At 29.3% G+C, this 16,937-nt stretch overlaps 1 protein-coding gene across 3 annotated transcripts; it reads left to right on the forward strand.

Moving 5' to 3' along the window:
* Positions 1–5,935: 5,935 nt before the first annotated feature.
* Positions 5,936–9,697, forward strand: LOC112289296 (uncharacterized). Of its 3 annotated transcripts, none has more exons than XM_090254689.1 (6): positions 5,936–6,989; positions 7,240–7,650; positions 7,816–7,938; positions 8,115–8,276; positions 8,398–8,713; positions 8,832–9,697. In XM_090254689.1, the coding sequence occupies exons 2-6, from the start codon at positions 7,511–7,513 to the stop codon at positions 9,153–9,155; spliced, it is 1,065 nt and encodes a 354-aa protein (XP_090110815.1). In that variant the 5' UTR covers positions 5,936–6,989; positions 7,240–7,510; the 3' UTR covers positions 9,156–9,697. The 3 variants fall into 3 exon arrangements, with proteins under 3 accessions (XP_090110815.1, XP_090110816.1, XP_024390182.1); XM_090254690.1 differs by having other exon boundaries at positions 5,942–6,845; XM_024534414.3 differs by having other exon boundaries at positions 6,934–7,650.
* The last annotated feature ends 7,240 nt before the right edge of the window (positions 9,698–16,937 follow it).

Consider the following 16,937-nt stretch of genomic DNA (forward strand, 5'->3'; position numbering starts at 1 on the left):
GATGGTATATTTTGTACTAAATATAAAATCTATTATAATTGAAGAAATATATATATATATATATATATATATATATATATATATATATATATATTATATAATATCTATTACTATCATGAATTATTAAAGAATATTATAACAAATATAAGAACATAGTTTGTTTTAAGGTTTTAAAGAATTATTTTCAAGATATTGAAGGTGGATAAAAAATTATCTTTGATTTTTTATCTTCAAATAAATGGATGAAAAAAAAAGTTAATTAAGTTATAGAATATTATTTATAATGTACGATATAAGTTTATTAAATATGTACCATATAATTAACTTATATCATAAGCTATCAATATATGCAAGATGTGGCTAATTTTGATGGCCAAGTTTGTAACCTATCAATCAAATATATATATATATATATATATATATATATATATATATATATATATATATATATATGTGTGTGTATAAAGTCAAAGCCACATTTATGAAACTTTTAAAAAGATTTTCTATAAAATATTATCAAATTTATTTATTTTTATATACTTCTATATATTCATATTATTAAGATAATTATTAGAATTAATATTTATATTCATGATATTATCTTCTTTTTTGGAGACAAGTTCTATAAAAAATAGCAATCACATATTGATGAAGTGCAAGATGCCACAAATTATCTTTATTACATATTTTTATCTTTATTTTTTTCAAAGATAGTTGATAGGTTCTCTCAACTATTAATAATGTTCTATTCTAAGACAAGAAGATCACCCTAATATTTGATTGTTGTTGAGGCCTTCTTAATTTTTTTTAATAAAATATTTATAATACTATCAAGAATTATTTCCACTTCCAATAAAATTTCCAAATATTGGAAGTCTCTTCCAAGGTCATCATCTCAAATGCGTTGTATTGTGCCATCTATAAGAAGAAAAATATGTCATTTTTGAGGATCAACATCTCTATTATGTTGTCTTGAAAGTTGTAAAAATTACAATATTTTATTTAATAAATCAACAAATAATAGTTCTTAAGTTGAATCTATGATTGTTGGTTTTCCATCTCTTTATTACTACAAATATACAAAAAAAACTACAAATAAAGATAGAAAGTAGAATGCAATCTTTTTTGGACCTTGTGTCTTTTATAGCAAAGATTTATTTTCTTTTATCTTGATTTTGATGGTTATTATCAATAAAAAAAACATCAACCTTCTTTGTTGTAGTTGCAAGTTTCTTTAAAAGCTTCCATGTGTATTTATTAATATCATATTTATGCCAATGAACAAGATATTTCAACCTATTTTGGTGTTGCTATCAATTGGACGTATTTGTCCTCATATTATTCATTATTATTTACTTCTATAGAAGGTGGTGGAAATTATATTCTTTCTAATATATCTATTATCTTGTATGGCCTAAGAAAAAACATAAAAAAATATAGGATGGATCTTCATAGTCTTTCAAAGTTGTAATCATTAAGCAACTAGATTGATTTTTTTATATATAAAAAATATTCCAAGTCTATAATAATTCAATTATCAAAAGAACAAATAGTCTTAATATTATAATAAAATAAACATACCCTATTACCAGAATGGAATTGAGGTTGTTCCTTGGGATAGGCATCTATATTGTTTAATTTTTGTTCTTGAGTCTCTTTTAGTTATACGTTCATTATTACACGTAGTTCTAATGAACAATTTTTCAAATCTTTTGGTACAAGATTATCAATTTTTGAAAAGTCAAAAGTATCAAATTATAGATGATAATCATAATTAATTAAAAAATATATTTGTTGAATAGTCAAATATATTATATCATTAGAAGCAAACTTTGCCAATAGTAAAAATGTTGTTTAATCATCTTGTTAGTTGTTGATGATAAACCTCAAATATTATTCCAAAATTTGATTTATTCACTTAATTTGACTATCAATTTAAGAATAAAAAACCTACATTATATTTATGTTTACTTTTAGAACCTTAAGAAAATTAAAAATATTAATACAAATTAAGTCTTCTTATCCAATATAATATTCTTTGATAATTTATAAAAGTAGTAAATAATGTCAAGAAAAAACTTAATTGTTTCTTCACCTGCAATAGATTTTGTACAAGATACAAAATATGTTATCTTAGTGAAATAATATACTATCACAAATATAGAATCATAAGATCTTGAAGCTAGAAGATTTGTGATAAAATCTATAGAAACAAAAGACTATGATTATTTTAGAATAAGTAATGGCTGAAGAAGTATATAGAATGGATGATAAAAAATTTGGTCTTGAAAAAATGTCACAAAAATAAAAAAATTCTTTGATTTCTTTTTATATTAAAGACCACCAAAAATCTTTAAAAATTAATTCTAAAGTCTTATTATATCCAAAATGTCTTATTGCTAGAAAGTTGTGATAAGCATAAAAAATAAATAATTATACTATACCTTCTAAAATATATTAATAACTCTTAAAATAGAATAAATTATTTTTAAATTTTAATTTAGTAGTATCATGAGATTTATAAGAATTATTCTTAATATCATAAATAAAAGAATCAAAAGACATATTTGATTAAAATTTCTTTAAAAAGATTAAATCAACAAATAATGTTGATTTCATTGCTAAAAGATGAAATTATTTTAACTTCAAGTAGATTATTTTTTATTAATTAATAGTTATTTTATTACTTTTTGTATAAGATAAGAATATCTAAAAAAGAAATTTGATAAATCTTATTATTTTTCCAATTGATAAGTGATATTGAAATCAAATCTTAATAATAATATTTTCTAATAATTTTGGTGATGATTCAAAATATGTATTGATATGAGATATTTGAAATTCTTATAGTTTGTATATATGATAGCTAGATTAGAAGCACTTTCTAAATAATAATGCCATTTTTAAAATAAATCTATAACTATAAGAAGCTCTTTGTTGTGGATCTCATACTTAATCTTAATTGCTAATTTTTTTCCTTGAATGGAAAGCTTCTAGGTAGAATTTGTTATCTGTTCTCATTTGTGCCAATAAACACATTCAAAGCAAAGTTCAAAACATAAGTTTCTATAAAAAATCTTTTAGAAAAGTCAACACAATAAAAAATTGATGCAAGATTAAATGTTATCTTTAAAGCTTCAAAAGATGCTTCAGCTTCATTATTCCAATTAATTTTGTCTTTATAAGTCAAATATTCAACTAAAAATATTCTTGATAAAGATTTGATAATAATTGATAAATTGCTAAAAAAATATTACACATTTTAAACTATTTTTGAGATCTTCCAATCCATAATAGGCTTGACCTTCTTGAGATCCATCATAAGGCCACCATTTCAAATTATGTATCTTAAGAAGTCAAATTGAGTAGTATGATATATATATATATTTTATAACAATATAATATAAAAATAGATATCTAATGTCACTTAAGATAAATTAAATAGAAGACTTAAGAAAAAAAAATTAATTTAAAAGTGAATAATCTAGAACTTCTAATTTAAAAGATATATTTTTGATATTATAAGTATATTCTTGTCAATTTGTTAAGAACAAATATTTGAAGAATGTAATTAAATAGATGAGAAAAGCCTTAAAGAAAATTGATATAAAAAGAATAAAAAAAAAATGTATTTTTGAAGAAACTAAAATGATTAATGGCAAAGATAAGAAAACTATAAACTCTTGAAATTAGATTAGAATCAATAAAAGATTAGGCGAGAGTGATGAAGGCCCTCATTCTTGCTTCTAGATATACTATTTAATTAAAGAATTATGTAGCAATATTCTATTGATTATTTCTAATATGTCTTACTTAATAGATACAAGTTTAACTTGCAAGACAAATTACCAACATGTGTATTATATAGCCAACTTGTACAATAAGTGGCTACATATTTGCCAAATTTTTAATCAACCAATAACCTACAAACACTTAGAAAATCAAATCCATATCTATGAAGTTTCTAAAAAGCTTCTCTTTAAGATATTATTAAATTTACATACTTTTATCTAATTCTTTTTATCTAAATAAATACTAGAATTAATATATATGTTTGTGATATATTAAAATTTTTGGCATATTCTAAACTTTTACCAAGTTTAAAAATTTATTAAAAAAAAATTAGTTTTATATTCTAATTAGTGCTTGTAAGATTTATATTTTCTTATATTTTTTTATATAACTTTATAATAGTTCAAGAAGATATATTTGGTAATCTGCACCTTATATAAAGTATTGAAAATTATTTAATTTTTTTTGGAAATATAATAAATAATAGTTTTTTATTTAATTAGTTAATTTTTATTAACTATTTGATTATTTTTGAGTTTATTATTCATATTAAATATCTATAATAAAATAATAATTATTGGTTTAGATAAATAACTATCCAAACTATTAATTTTTACTTTTTACTACTATAAAATACTATGATTTTAATCATTTAAAAAATCATCTTGTAATTATTGATTATAAATATCGATTATTGACTAAAAATAATAATAAGAAATTTAATTCTAAAAAGTACACATGTCATTTAATAAGTTGGTTTAAGGCTTATTTTAAATTTAAATTTAGTTGCAATTGATTCTTAAATTATTATTATAAATTAGTTTGAAACATTTTTTTAAAAATTTTTATTTAGTATCATGTTAAAATGCTACTTTAAAAAAATTATATATATATATATTTATCAATATACATAAATTAATATCCTTTATTTGATAAATTTTCAAAAACATACATTTTTATCTTTTTGGTGTATCAAAACATTTAAGAATCACTATTTTTGATACTTCTCTAATTTTTTGAGGATGTTTGGCATACATTAAAAAATTATATAAAAAAACTAAATCAAAAAAAATTAAATTAAATTTGATTAGTTATTTTCTAGCAAATATATATATTTTTATTTGTATTAGATACAGTAATTATCCACAAGTTTCTACCTAATTACAACTTGAATAAACTTGTAGTGGATTTAAGTTGTTTTATTTTTATCTTTTTCTTTTTCTTTTTTCATTTTGAGGCTCTGAATATGGTAATTTCACATTCGAAACATATGTACATCTTGCAAATATTTTGAAAATGATATTTTTATTTTATTTTTTTAATAAATTGCTGTAACTGAATATGAAAATAGTAAATTGAGAAGTCCCATCTTTGCCAAATCAGAGTTCAGCATTCTTTATACGGGAAAAGGTATAAATCAATGTATTTAATGTTCAACTCTTCATCAATATTCAAGCACTTAAAACCTTTGTACCTTACCATTTTATAACATTACAAAGCCGTCTTCACACATGAAGTGTAAAATCAACAAATAAAGGATTTCGATCAACACCCATTGCAACATAATTCCAAACAAACATGGTGGGTGCCACCAAATGAAATATCAGAGACAATACCACAATCAACAAGCTCAACTTGCACTGAACAAACACACTTTGAGCCATAGAACACTCCTTTTGTTTAAAGAAAACAAACAGTTAGTAAGCAACATTGGTAACACTAATTAACACTATTCTTATAAACAATAACCTGTTAGTATAAGCAATGATTTAAAATTGAGCACAGTACTTTGAATGCAACATCTTTACTCATATCCAGCAATCAGTTCCAGGTCCACTAAATTCATCAAGAACCGAGCAACAGAACTTAATACGAATGGTTCGTTTAATTGTGTTAAGTTGTGTGTGTGTGTGTGTATTTTTTTTTTTTTTTTTTTTTTTTTTTCTACATCTTGCATCAAAGTGGGTCACAACCGATGTACCCACTTTGCAAAAGTTTTCTGGGTTTTTCAGCTAAACGAGCTTTACTTTACTTCAGATTCGCATTTAATCTCAGGGCCACATGATTGCTGCAATGTTGCATGATTGTCAGGCTCAATGTATTTGCAGGCTCATCACCGTCTATCTCTCTTATTGCACGGAATGGGCTCCCCCTTGAATTCATGACATCGCTAGTGAGGTCGAATGTGCCAAAGGATTGTGACGAAGGCATTGTTCCGGAGCTGCCTCTAAGGTCGCTTCAGTTTCTGAGGTCTAGATGCTAGTGTTCTGCAACTTGGAGTGCTCACTCTGCGCATGGGTGTGATTTCGTGATTAGGTAACTAGAGAGTGGATCTCGAGTTAGGACGTCAGTGATTCCATGCGGGAGTGAAACTGCCGAGCCTCGACAAATGCAGTGAGCTCGGTGAGCAATTGGTCTTTTGTGACGAGGGTTTGAGTCGCCAATCTGATGAACTAGAGCTTACAGAGAAAGGTGGACGATTTGTGCTGACAGCAGAGGATTGGGACCCAACAAAGTCAGAGCGATGCAGACGCTAGTGAGAACTCGTGACTAAGTTCTCGGTTCTTTCCTCGGCAACGTGGGATTAGAGAGCATGGGGTAGTGAGGAACTGCTCCAAATTGCTAAACAAAGTTGCTACATGGCCATTAGATCTGGATGTGCCCTAACTTAGAATAGCCCTAGTTTGGATTTTGTTCTGCACATTCAATCCAGATCACAATCCCAGGAATAAGCCAGCTGGAAGCGCCTACAGATTCTGACATATTCCCACCACATGCTAATTACTCCCCTTCGTTAGGGTCTCCTGGCATCAAGCAGCACGTTCCTCCGACGACGGTGGTCACGGTTCTGAGGCTTCACGGATGAAGCTGCAGGCCGATGTCTGAGGATAATTTTGAATGCAAACCTTCATAGTACACAATCTGGTATTTACCTGCTTTTGTTGGCTCAATTCAAAATTCTGTCGACAGCAACAACAGTGAATTGCAAAGTGCGCCACAATTTATAGTTCATTGGCACAGCCAATCGAGTGACACCAACAGCTGTCAAATGTGTGAGTTACACGCATCACATGTTCTAAAATAGAAAGCTGGGTGGTATGTTTGAATGTTCTGTCCGGCGGCTCTCTGGTATGAACAGATAACGTCCTGACTCTCTGAAGGGCTTCATGCAGCGTTCGTCCCAGAGTTTGCCATAGGTGAGAGGAAAAAGGACGTTAGACTCTCAACTTCTGTGAAACTTGGATGCTGTGGCATTGGGTTTTTGGGCGTCCAGTGCCTGGATGAGATCAGTGTTTGTGGACGTGGCTCCCGAGTGTCTCATGAGTGATGCTCATTGCAATATTTGAGCGCTTTGGGGTGCATGCATTTGTTCGAGCTCAGGTTACAGATCCTGTGCAGTTCGTTGTACCGAAATCCTTAATGATATGGACTGCTTGATATGTGTAGATTGCGGTGTGATTCAGGGCTGTTGTGACTGGATTCCCTGAGCTCCTCCACGACTTTGTGGCAATCAGTCCAAGTTGCACAGAATAGCTTATCCAGCTGTGAAAGAATTCGAGCATGATGAGTTTGTAAGTCTGTAGAATCTGGTAGTTTACAGGATGAGTCGGGTCATGTTATCATCAACCCTGGAAAGCATGTTTCCATTCGGGTAATTTCATTGAGTACAAGGTGAGTCTATTCTACGTTCAGTGGAGGTGTACGAGTCGAAGGAAATATGGACTTAGAGAAGATGGCGGAGAAAAGCGGACACGGAGCAGGGCCTCTGGCGAAGCTCGGAAAGCTTTCCTCATTTCTTTTTAGGGGTGGCCTCAGGATTGCACGCCTTGCCTTGGTGGATGTCAGTGCTTCGGAATTGTACGCCTCATTTTAACCCAATCGATGAGAAAGCAGATTTCCTGCCACAAAATTGCTTGATTCATGTCTTGCGTCATGCTTAAATCTGATAGTACAATTTGCGATCTGTAGAAACGCGCATGTTGTGATTTTAGGGTTAGTCTAAGTGAATGTATTGGTGCGCAGAATGATAGAGGATGCAATTAGTGCCGAAGACTGCGGGCCAACATCAAAGACGATGGCAGATATTTCAGATGCATCTAAGAACTACGATGACTACATGCGCATCTTGCATGTTCTCCGCGGAAGGTAAACTTCCCTATCATTCCCTTCTCCTGAAGCGAAAAGGATTAGTAAATCAATTCCCTAGATTTTGAATTTTCTGTACGAAAAAATTAAAATATGGTTATATACTTGAAACGTGTGTAGAGTATATTGCAATCTGTCTATTAAGTATATTCAATCTGTGTATGTTATGAGTACAGTTTGGCCTTATCTGCGACGAAAAAATGGAGGGAAGTATTGAAAACATTGACTATCATGGAGTATCTCCTAATTCATGGTTCAGAGTCGTTCCTCGTGGAGTTCAGGGATCTCAAGAATCGCATTGGAGACCTGACACACTTCGTGTTTGTGGACGAAAATCTGTAAGCTTCAGACCCTAACGTGGATTTCTAGTTTATGGAATGTCACATATTGTATCCGGAAATCAGTTTAAAATCCTCCTGTCCATCCCACAAAGACTTATGTCACAAAAATCGGTTGCAGGGTTGACAGGGGGTCAGCTATTCAGAGTAAGGCCAAGCAAGTCAATCGACTTCTAATGGACGAAAATTATTTCAGGGAGGAGCGTAGACGATCCCAGACTGTGAAGAAAAGCATTCATGGATTTGGCAGCCAATCCTTCAAATCTTACAGCAGCAGCGATCTATGTCAGCGGCCAGCTTTTGAAAAGTGCAGCTCTTATCCCCATACCCCGAAGGTAGAAAAAACAGATCAAGCCGACATCGATCGAAAGGATGAGGCATCTGGCAACAACCCATCCTCTCCATCTCCTCACAGAAGTGCAAGTTGGAGCACCTCCGTACGTGCCATAACACAGATTCCCATCTTTTACACCGTATCGCCCACATCTTTTCCCATCTTGTGGACCAGCGCGCTCGGGCTTCACCATGGCTAACCCGCCGCCGTTGTTTGTGCAGACGTCTCCAGCGAACAGCAGCTCGCAGATGAGCAACGCCAGCACCGACTGGGACTCTTTCGACGAGTCCCCAACGTGGTCGGAATGTTTCAAGTCATCGGGCTCCCCCATCGAAGGCGGATGGGCGCCACCGATACGAGACACATCCTTCACTCGCAAAATCTCGGTAGATTTGGAGCTGAGTAGCACGGCTTCCAGCAGGCGCGAGGTTGTGTCCAAGCTGCCACCGCCTCCACCAGGGGGCTCCAAAGTGGGTGCTAGCGCACAACGAAACAGCTCCATTCACCGACCCACCAAGTCTGTCCCCGACTTAATTCTCATGTGAAATTCCATTATTCTGCCTCGATTGTAAGCTGGGAAAAAACCACTCTCCCCAGATGCGGAATCCAAGCATGCGCTGTCGCTCATCTCTTAGATTCCGTTTCGTTCCGACCTGATCCAATCCAACCCATCCATCTAGTGCGACCAAGTTAATGTGCTTGTTGACTTGGGGTCTAGCATGTGTCTCCGCTTGCTCCTCATCGTCGGCTCCCCTCCGATAGCTGCTCCCGAGGCTTCCATCGCCGACACAAGATGCGGTGACGTGGTCCTTCGATGAGCACGAGGCGACACTAAAACACTACATTTCACTACAATGTTTATGGAAAAGTAAACGTTGTAATTGTTGCACTTGTTACTATTGTCATTGTTGCTGTTGCTATGGAGCTTCTTGTTCCCGTCTGGAAAAAATAGCTGTTGCACACAATCTCGATTGTGACACATCATCTTGGTCTGATTTATCTCTTGTGGGTTAGACTCCTGTCATTTGAAGAACATTTTAAAAATAAAAAATGAATTAAATACCAAGGAGTTTTTAAAACAGAACAAATGACGTAGTGTATGTAACATGTGAACTTTTGTGTGTTGACTTGTGTCTAATTTTGGGTTGTTAGTATTTCTAGAATGTGATTGACTGCATGCACGTAAGTATGATGCTAACCAGACATTTGAATTTAAATTGATAAAAGAAATTGTTGATTTTGATGGTAACTGAACAGCACACTTGATGGATACATGTGGTGGACATCCTAGAAGTAGGTGGAGTGAATCAACTCTAAAAAGGCACGTGAGTAGTGCATCAACATTATATTAATAGAAATCAAGTTGGACAAAAATATATCTTTAACATTATTTTAGATGTTTATGATACAATCTTGTCAAAATGTGAATTAGAACAACATGCGCCTAATCTAAGTGTTGAATGTGCAGGGTGTGAATGTGAACACATGATCTACATTTTAAAAAATGGAGAGGAATTAGAATGTAAAGTTCTTACATATGGTGTAGAATTAGAGCTCTTGTCATCGGTGAATATATATATATATATATATATATCTATAATAACTGTAAGAGTACTTTAAGTGATTTTAATTGTTAGTTTTATCAATTTTACTTGTCTTCTAAAGATATTATTGTTGCACTCAAGAATCTTATATTAATTCTAAGATACTCATTTTTATAATATTATATATATATATATATATATATATAATTATTTAATCTAACAATGTAATTTCAATGATTTGCATGGTAACATTTCAAACTAATCCATGGATAGAGCCTTTTATTTAATATATAATAATTTCTCTTTAATATAGATAATATATTGGAAAGGCTATAAGTGGTAAGTACATGCCTTCTTATACTACTAGGTCAAAATTTTAAAACAATATAATAATAGCCATGATGCAAAAATATAGACGTATTTAATTTATTTATTTTCTTATAGTTTTAACGTAAATCTTTTACATCCTTAAATCCTTAGTTTGTACTTAATACAAAATCTTCTTACTATTGGCTATTTAGACAACACTCATAATTACTAAATTTAAGATAATAGATTGATTTTAAATTTTAAATTCTATCTAAAGTTTAACAATTAAATGACCATTAATTTCCAAAAATAATCTATTCAATCAAATGTTGCATTTGGATTCTTGCTACTTAATTTTACAAAAAAAGTATCTAATTTGACCTCTAATCTTTTTATACCATCTATTCATTATCCATATGTACACAAATATAGCTATTAGATAGCTGCCTCAAATTTTTTATATATATATTTTATTAATTTTTAACAAATTATTAAAAATTCCTAAATTATAGATATATAATTGGAGTTTTAAAAAAAAACTCAAAATCCTTTAAGAATAGATCAATACCAACTTTGCAAAGAAGAAAGATAGTGAAACTTGAGATACCATTGAATTAGAGTAAGCTTGTCTATTGTATGACAATTTACTGAGACCTTTGCTTTGTCTAATGACCAAAGAGCAACAAGCTCTTCAAAGCCTTCCTTCCAAGCTTCATATCTTTATTCAACTTGATCGCTCCTTCTAACTACTTCCATTACTTGTATTACTCATCATAGCTCCAACTATTGTCTTTCATATTTTACTTCCATGTTGTAGTAAATCTTATACTTGTCTGGACCAAGTCAAGTTATTGTCATAAGTAGAGGTAAAGGAAATTTTCATTGAAGATTGTCTTCAACATATTATTTTTCATTGCTATATATACAAAATTGACACTACATTGTATGTAATAATTTCTAATTTTTTTATGAATTAAATTCATTATTTTAACTTCTTTACATACTAATATTGCAATCTCTCTTTTTTTTTTTAATTTTAAATCTATGTTATATCTTATAGCAGACTTGACTAAACTAAGGTTGCTTCTTTATATTATGTAGCACTTTCCTTCAACTCTAATTTTATTAGTCTTCATTCAATTATGGCATTTATTTCTTCATGTATTATTTCCATTGAAACTATGGTTCAATTTTAATTGTTCGTAAGCTTCTTGTCTTCTTGTTGTTTGTTTTTTTTCTCTTTATATAAATTTTGAATGTTTAACTTGTTTTACAAATACAACTCTGTTATCTGATGGCTTAGATGATTCTTACATTTGTGTCAAAATTCTTCCACTTCACGGTTGATTTTTTGCATCAGATTTTGTTATTTACATTTAGTAGGCGTCAATGTACTATAATTTGTAAATCTCCTTGTAGAATTTCAAAATCAAGAAAGTTTTATGCTATTAAAAATGATCAACGTCATAATATCAAGCTAAGATAATTTTTTTTCTCAAGCTGAGTTCAAAAGCTTTAGAACTTTAATTGCAGCTCACAAGCATTTGGACTTTATTTGAAGAACTCTTGATATAAAAGAAAGAATTAATTAATTTTTTTTGTAATAACATGAGTTGCATACAGCTCGCAAACAAATTTGTATTGCACTTAAGAATGAAACATGTAGAATAATAAGACCATTATATAAGAGAAATGATACTTGATCAAAATATTATAGTAGAGTTTATTTCAAGTAAAGATTAACAAGCTTATATTTTAACAAAATTCTTTAATAAATTACATCATAAATAAAATAGAAAAATGGAAGGGTTACTTCAAATTTCTTACAAAACTAAAATTAAAAATGAAGTCTCTTTATTTTCATATATTTTTTTGTTTTAGATACAATAATATAAATTATAATCTTTATTGATTTTATTAAGATTTTGATCTTTCAAATAATTGTTTATATTAGAATACTAAGCTCTTGGAGCTTATTAAAGTCCATATAAAGCTTTCTTCATTTTACATACCCTATTTTTGTGCTTTCATTTCTCCAACCATCAAGTACCTTCACAAATATTTCTTCTTCAAAAATGTGATTTTGAAATGTAATTTTTACATCTAAATGTCTGATTTTCCATTTCTTCAAGTAATAAGTGCTATTACTTATCTCATAGATGCCCATTTCACTGTAAGAGAAAATGTCTCAAAATAATAAATTCCAATTTTTTGAAAATCTCTTCTTGCTACAAATCTTCCTTTTTATTTTTTAATATTTCTAATATTTTCTATTTTTGCTTTGAATACCTACTTAGAATCAAGTGGTTTATTTCAATTTGGTTGATCTATTAAGTTCCATGTATTATTTCTATCAATGGCATTTATCTCTTGCTTAATTGTTTCATTCCATTCTTTTGATTTTATTGCTTCATAGAAATTCTCTCGTTTCCACAGTTCTTATTTTTCCACTTTCCAAATATAATTTCATAGTCTTGTGTTTGGTTTCTTCATTCTCTTTGATCTCCTTGTTTTAATAATATTACATTTTGATCTCTAATTTTTCTAAATAATATTTTTAGAAGAAGTACCTTCTACAGCTGAGGATAAATTCTCCTCATCTTCCTTATTAATCACATTTTCTTGCATAAATCCTAGTTATTTTGGTTATTTTATATGTATGATATTTTTTTCTTTTTCTTATGAATAAATTTTTTCCTAGTTGGTGAGTTGTTTTTCTTGTAAATAAAACTCTCTTTGTTTTTTGACTCAATCAATATTATGTTCACACTCTCCCAACTTGATTATTTGATCAATTGTATGACTATTTACTTATACTAGATTCTTATGAAAAAATTCTTCATTTTGATCATTCTTTGATGTTACAAACCGATTTTTATCTTTGTTGAATATATTTTTTATTTTCATAAATTTGAATCTAATTTTTAATTCATCAAATAATACATCTTTGCTAAAAAAATATCTTTTTTTAGAAAATAATTTAATCTATATATTCTTTTTTATTATCATATTCTACCATAATACATTTCAAAGTTTTTGATTAAAATTTTGATCTTTCTTCTTTTAATACATGTACATATGCCAAACTTCCTATAATTCTCAAATAATGGATGGCTGGTTTTTTCTTTGTTTATCATCTAGTATTTGTCCTTTGTTAGCTATTGTAGATCCTTTATTTATAAAGATAATTTCCTAAATTTACTATTTAAAGCCAAAGAGATATATATAGATATATATAGATATAACAAACTTTTATGACTTCTATCATCAATAAAAAGAACAATAAATCTTAGCCCGTTTAGTGATGCTATTTTCATAGGTTCCATCAAATCAGCATAAATAAGTTGGTTTGCCTTTGTTGCTCTATTAAAAGATGCTTTTGGAATTTTTTTTCTATGCTATTGTCTTACTTAATAAGCAAATTTATTTTACATTTTGGGTTGTTAGTAGTTCTTTTACTTGATTTACTTTTCAAGATGGTATAATCCAACATAGTTCAAATATCCATAGCAACAATGTCATTTTTTTTTTTTTTTAATATCAATTGAAATCAGATTTATTTTAATTTTACTAAAGATTGTAGTGCCAAATTTATAAAGCTTGTTTTTCAAATCTCTCTATTATATAGCAATTTTTTTATATTTTTAATGCTATCCTATATATATATATATATATATATATATATATATATATTATGAATAAAATTTCTCTTTCATTATTTACTAGACAACCTACTGATAGTAGATTTTTGATTATAGATGGAGAATATAAAACATTTTAAAGTATTTTTCACCATCATTGGTTTGTAATTTTACATCATCTTTTCTTTCAATTCCATAAAATTCACTATCTACAATTGTTAGACCTTTGATATCCATCTCTCTCATATTTGTAATCAATTCTTTTTCTCCTATCATGTATACACTACATCCACTTTTCATATACCACTATTTAGATTTTTAAAATTTAGATCATTCAAGTTTTTAATTTCTAATTTGACAACTGCATTTTTTTTTTTTTTTTTTTTTTTTTTTTTTTTTTAGATATTAGTCTTTTGCAACAATAGCATTTTTGCACAATATATCTAGGCTTTCTACATATAAAATAGTAAAATATTTCTTTATTTGTGTTTGATCATTTACTCCTTCTTTTACCATTGCATCCATGTTGTTTTTATTTTCCTCAACTTCTTCTACAATCACATTTTGGCTATGTAATATAGTTTATTTTTTTGATTTTATCAACATGTTGTCCTTTAATATTGAATCTTTTTTATTTTTTTAGTACTTTGATAATATATTTGTCAAAACTAGACAATTGATAGACTGAATCATCATATTATATGAAATAAGACTAGACTATCTCTAAGATCTAAGATCCTTCTAATCCATAGTAACATAAAACTTGTCACAATATAAGATACCGTAGATTAAAAAAAAATTAAACAAAACTAAATAAAATAAAATATGAAAAGAAAAACATAGCTAAACGAATAAAAAAGAAATGAACAAAAAAGTACAAAACCAAACTTTACTAAGAAAAAAACACCAAAGCCATACCTAAGCACATATCTAAATGGCCTTTAGCCAATTATATTTATACTTTATTCAACCATCTTAGAATTTTCTAGAATATTTTTAATGATAGGCTATACCTAAATAACCACCTTAAGTCTTTTTTAGAATGTTCTATGGTACATCCCACATAATCCACCAACCTAGGGTCAATTTTAAAAACTTCTAAAAACTTTTAGAATCTTCCCAAACATAGCTCCAAATACCTATCTTTGTGCATCAATAATATGAATATCTTATCCGTACTCCATTATAGTTAATTTCCTTCTACTAATATGAAATGTCCTTGTTTTGTTTTTGATGGTATCTCTAATTTGTTTCTTGACAGTGGGTGAGGTTTTGTAGAGGTTTTTATATTGCATTGTGGATAGAATAATCTTTTTAAAGGACTTTATATAGAAGTTGTGGACTTCCATTGCTATGGCGAAGGTAATAATATTCCAAAATGTTGTCTATTTCTTACTCTTGTTGATCATCAATCACAACTTATTGTGGTAGTAGAAGTTGGTATTGATTTGAAGAGCGGCTTGACTCAGTATAAAATTCCTTGAATCGCAAAACATGGAAGATTGGATAGATCCAAATATGTGGCAAAAGTTCTAGGCAATATACAACATCTATAATTACTATAGAAATGTGGAAAGCTCTAAGCTACCAAAATACTAACTTATAGATTTTGATTGATGTAGCAAGTAGAAAGTTGACATTGAAGAGTTATACCTAGTCACCTTCTCAAAAGGACTTTTGTTGCTAGTGGTTATTTCCATACTGCTTTTAACAATTATGTACAATAAGAAGGCAGTGTTGTGTCTCCTATAAGGACATTGTAAGCCATTGTATAAATTCCTCTATTATCACGTTAGTGGTATTAATGACATAATAGAAAGTTACTTGGATAATTAGATGTTGATTGGTGTTAAAAAAATTTTGAATGATCGATACTTGCTTGAATACTATCATTGTAAGCAAATTCAAAGGGCATCAAATATTCATCTCAATCATTATGATAGACCGCTACAAATGCTTGTAGCATATCTATTGAGGTCCAATTTTTACACTTTAATTGTCCATCTGTTTGAAGATAGAAGATCATGGACATCACAAGTCATGTGCCTAATAGCTTTAATAAAGTCTACCAGAAACTACTTATGAAGCATGGATTTTAATCTAAAATGATGATATGAGATAATCCATAGTGACAAAAGAAAGTATTAAAAAAGATCCAAGCAAGTGTTAAGGCATCAATATTAGAGCGCACCACAGCCTAGCAAAGTTGCTTCAAGAATTGGTCTATAAAGATAACAATCCTTGTCATGTTGTGAGACGTTTATATAATAAAAATATGACTAAAAATAAAATTTTAATTAATAATCTATTATACTAATTCAAAAAGAATTAAAAATATTTTAACAAGGCTTTTATGAAAGCCTATTAGCCTATTTTCTTATCTTAATAGAAAGTAGATAAAAGTTAGTTAGTATTTTTACCTTCTACAATATAGAAACTTTTTTACTGCCTTAGAAGGCCATAAATTATTTAAATCAAGATAGAAGAGATAAATGGTTAATATAGTAGATACTAGGGTCAAATTAAAGGTAGGATTGGACTAAAAAATCCTTAGGATAGATTAGATTGATACCCGGGGGTCGACTGTTTGTGAGACAGGGTCGAAATCAGACCTTTGGTGACTAAAACAATTGCCTAGGACAAATTAGGGATTCATTTGAAGATCGAAGATTAGATTTTGAGACCTAGCTTCAAGTTCTTTCCAAAAGCATAAAAGAGGTTTTTGTAGGATTTTTGAAGACGAGGCAATTGTTATTCAAAATCAGGGTTTGTATTGGTGATTTGGAATTTATATAATATAATTAGGGCTAATAATTTTACCTAATTTGTATAA

This window comes from Physcomitrium patens, chromosome 12 (genome assembly GCF_059467195.1).
Source record: "Physcomitrium patens ecotype Gransden chromosome 12, ASM5946719v1, whole genome shotgun sequence".
Taxonomy (NCBI): Eukaryota; Viridiplantae; Streptophyta; class Bryopsida; order Funariales; family Funariaceae; genus Physcomitrium; species Physcomitrium patens.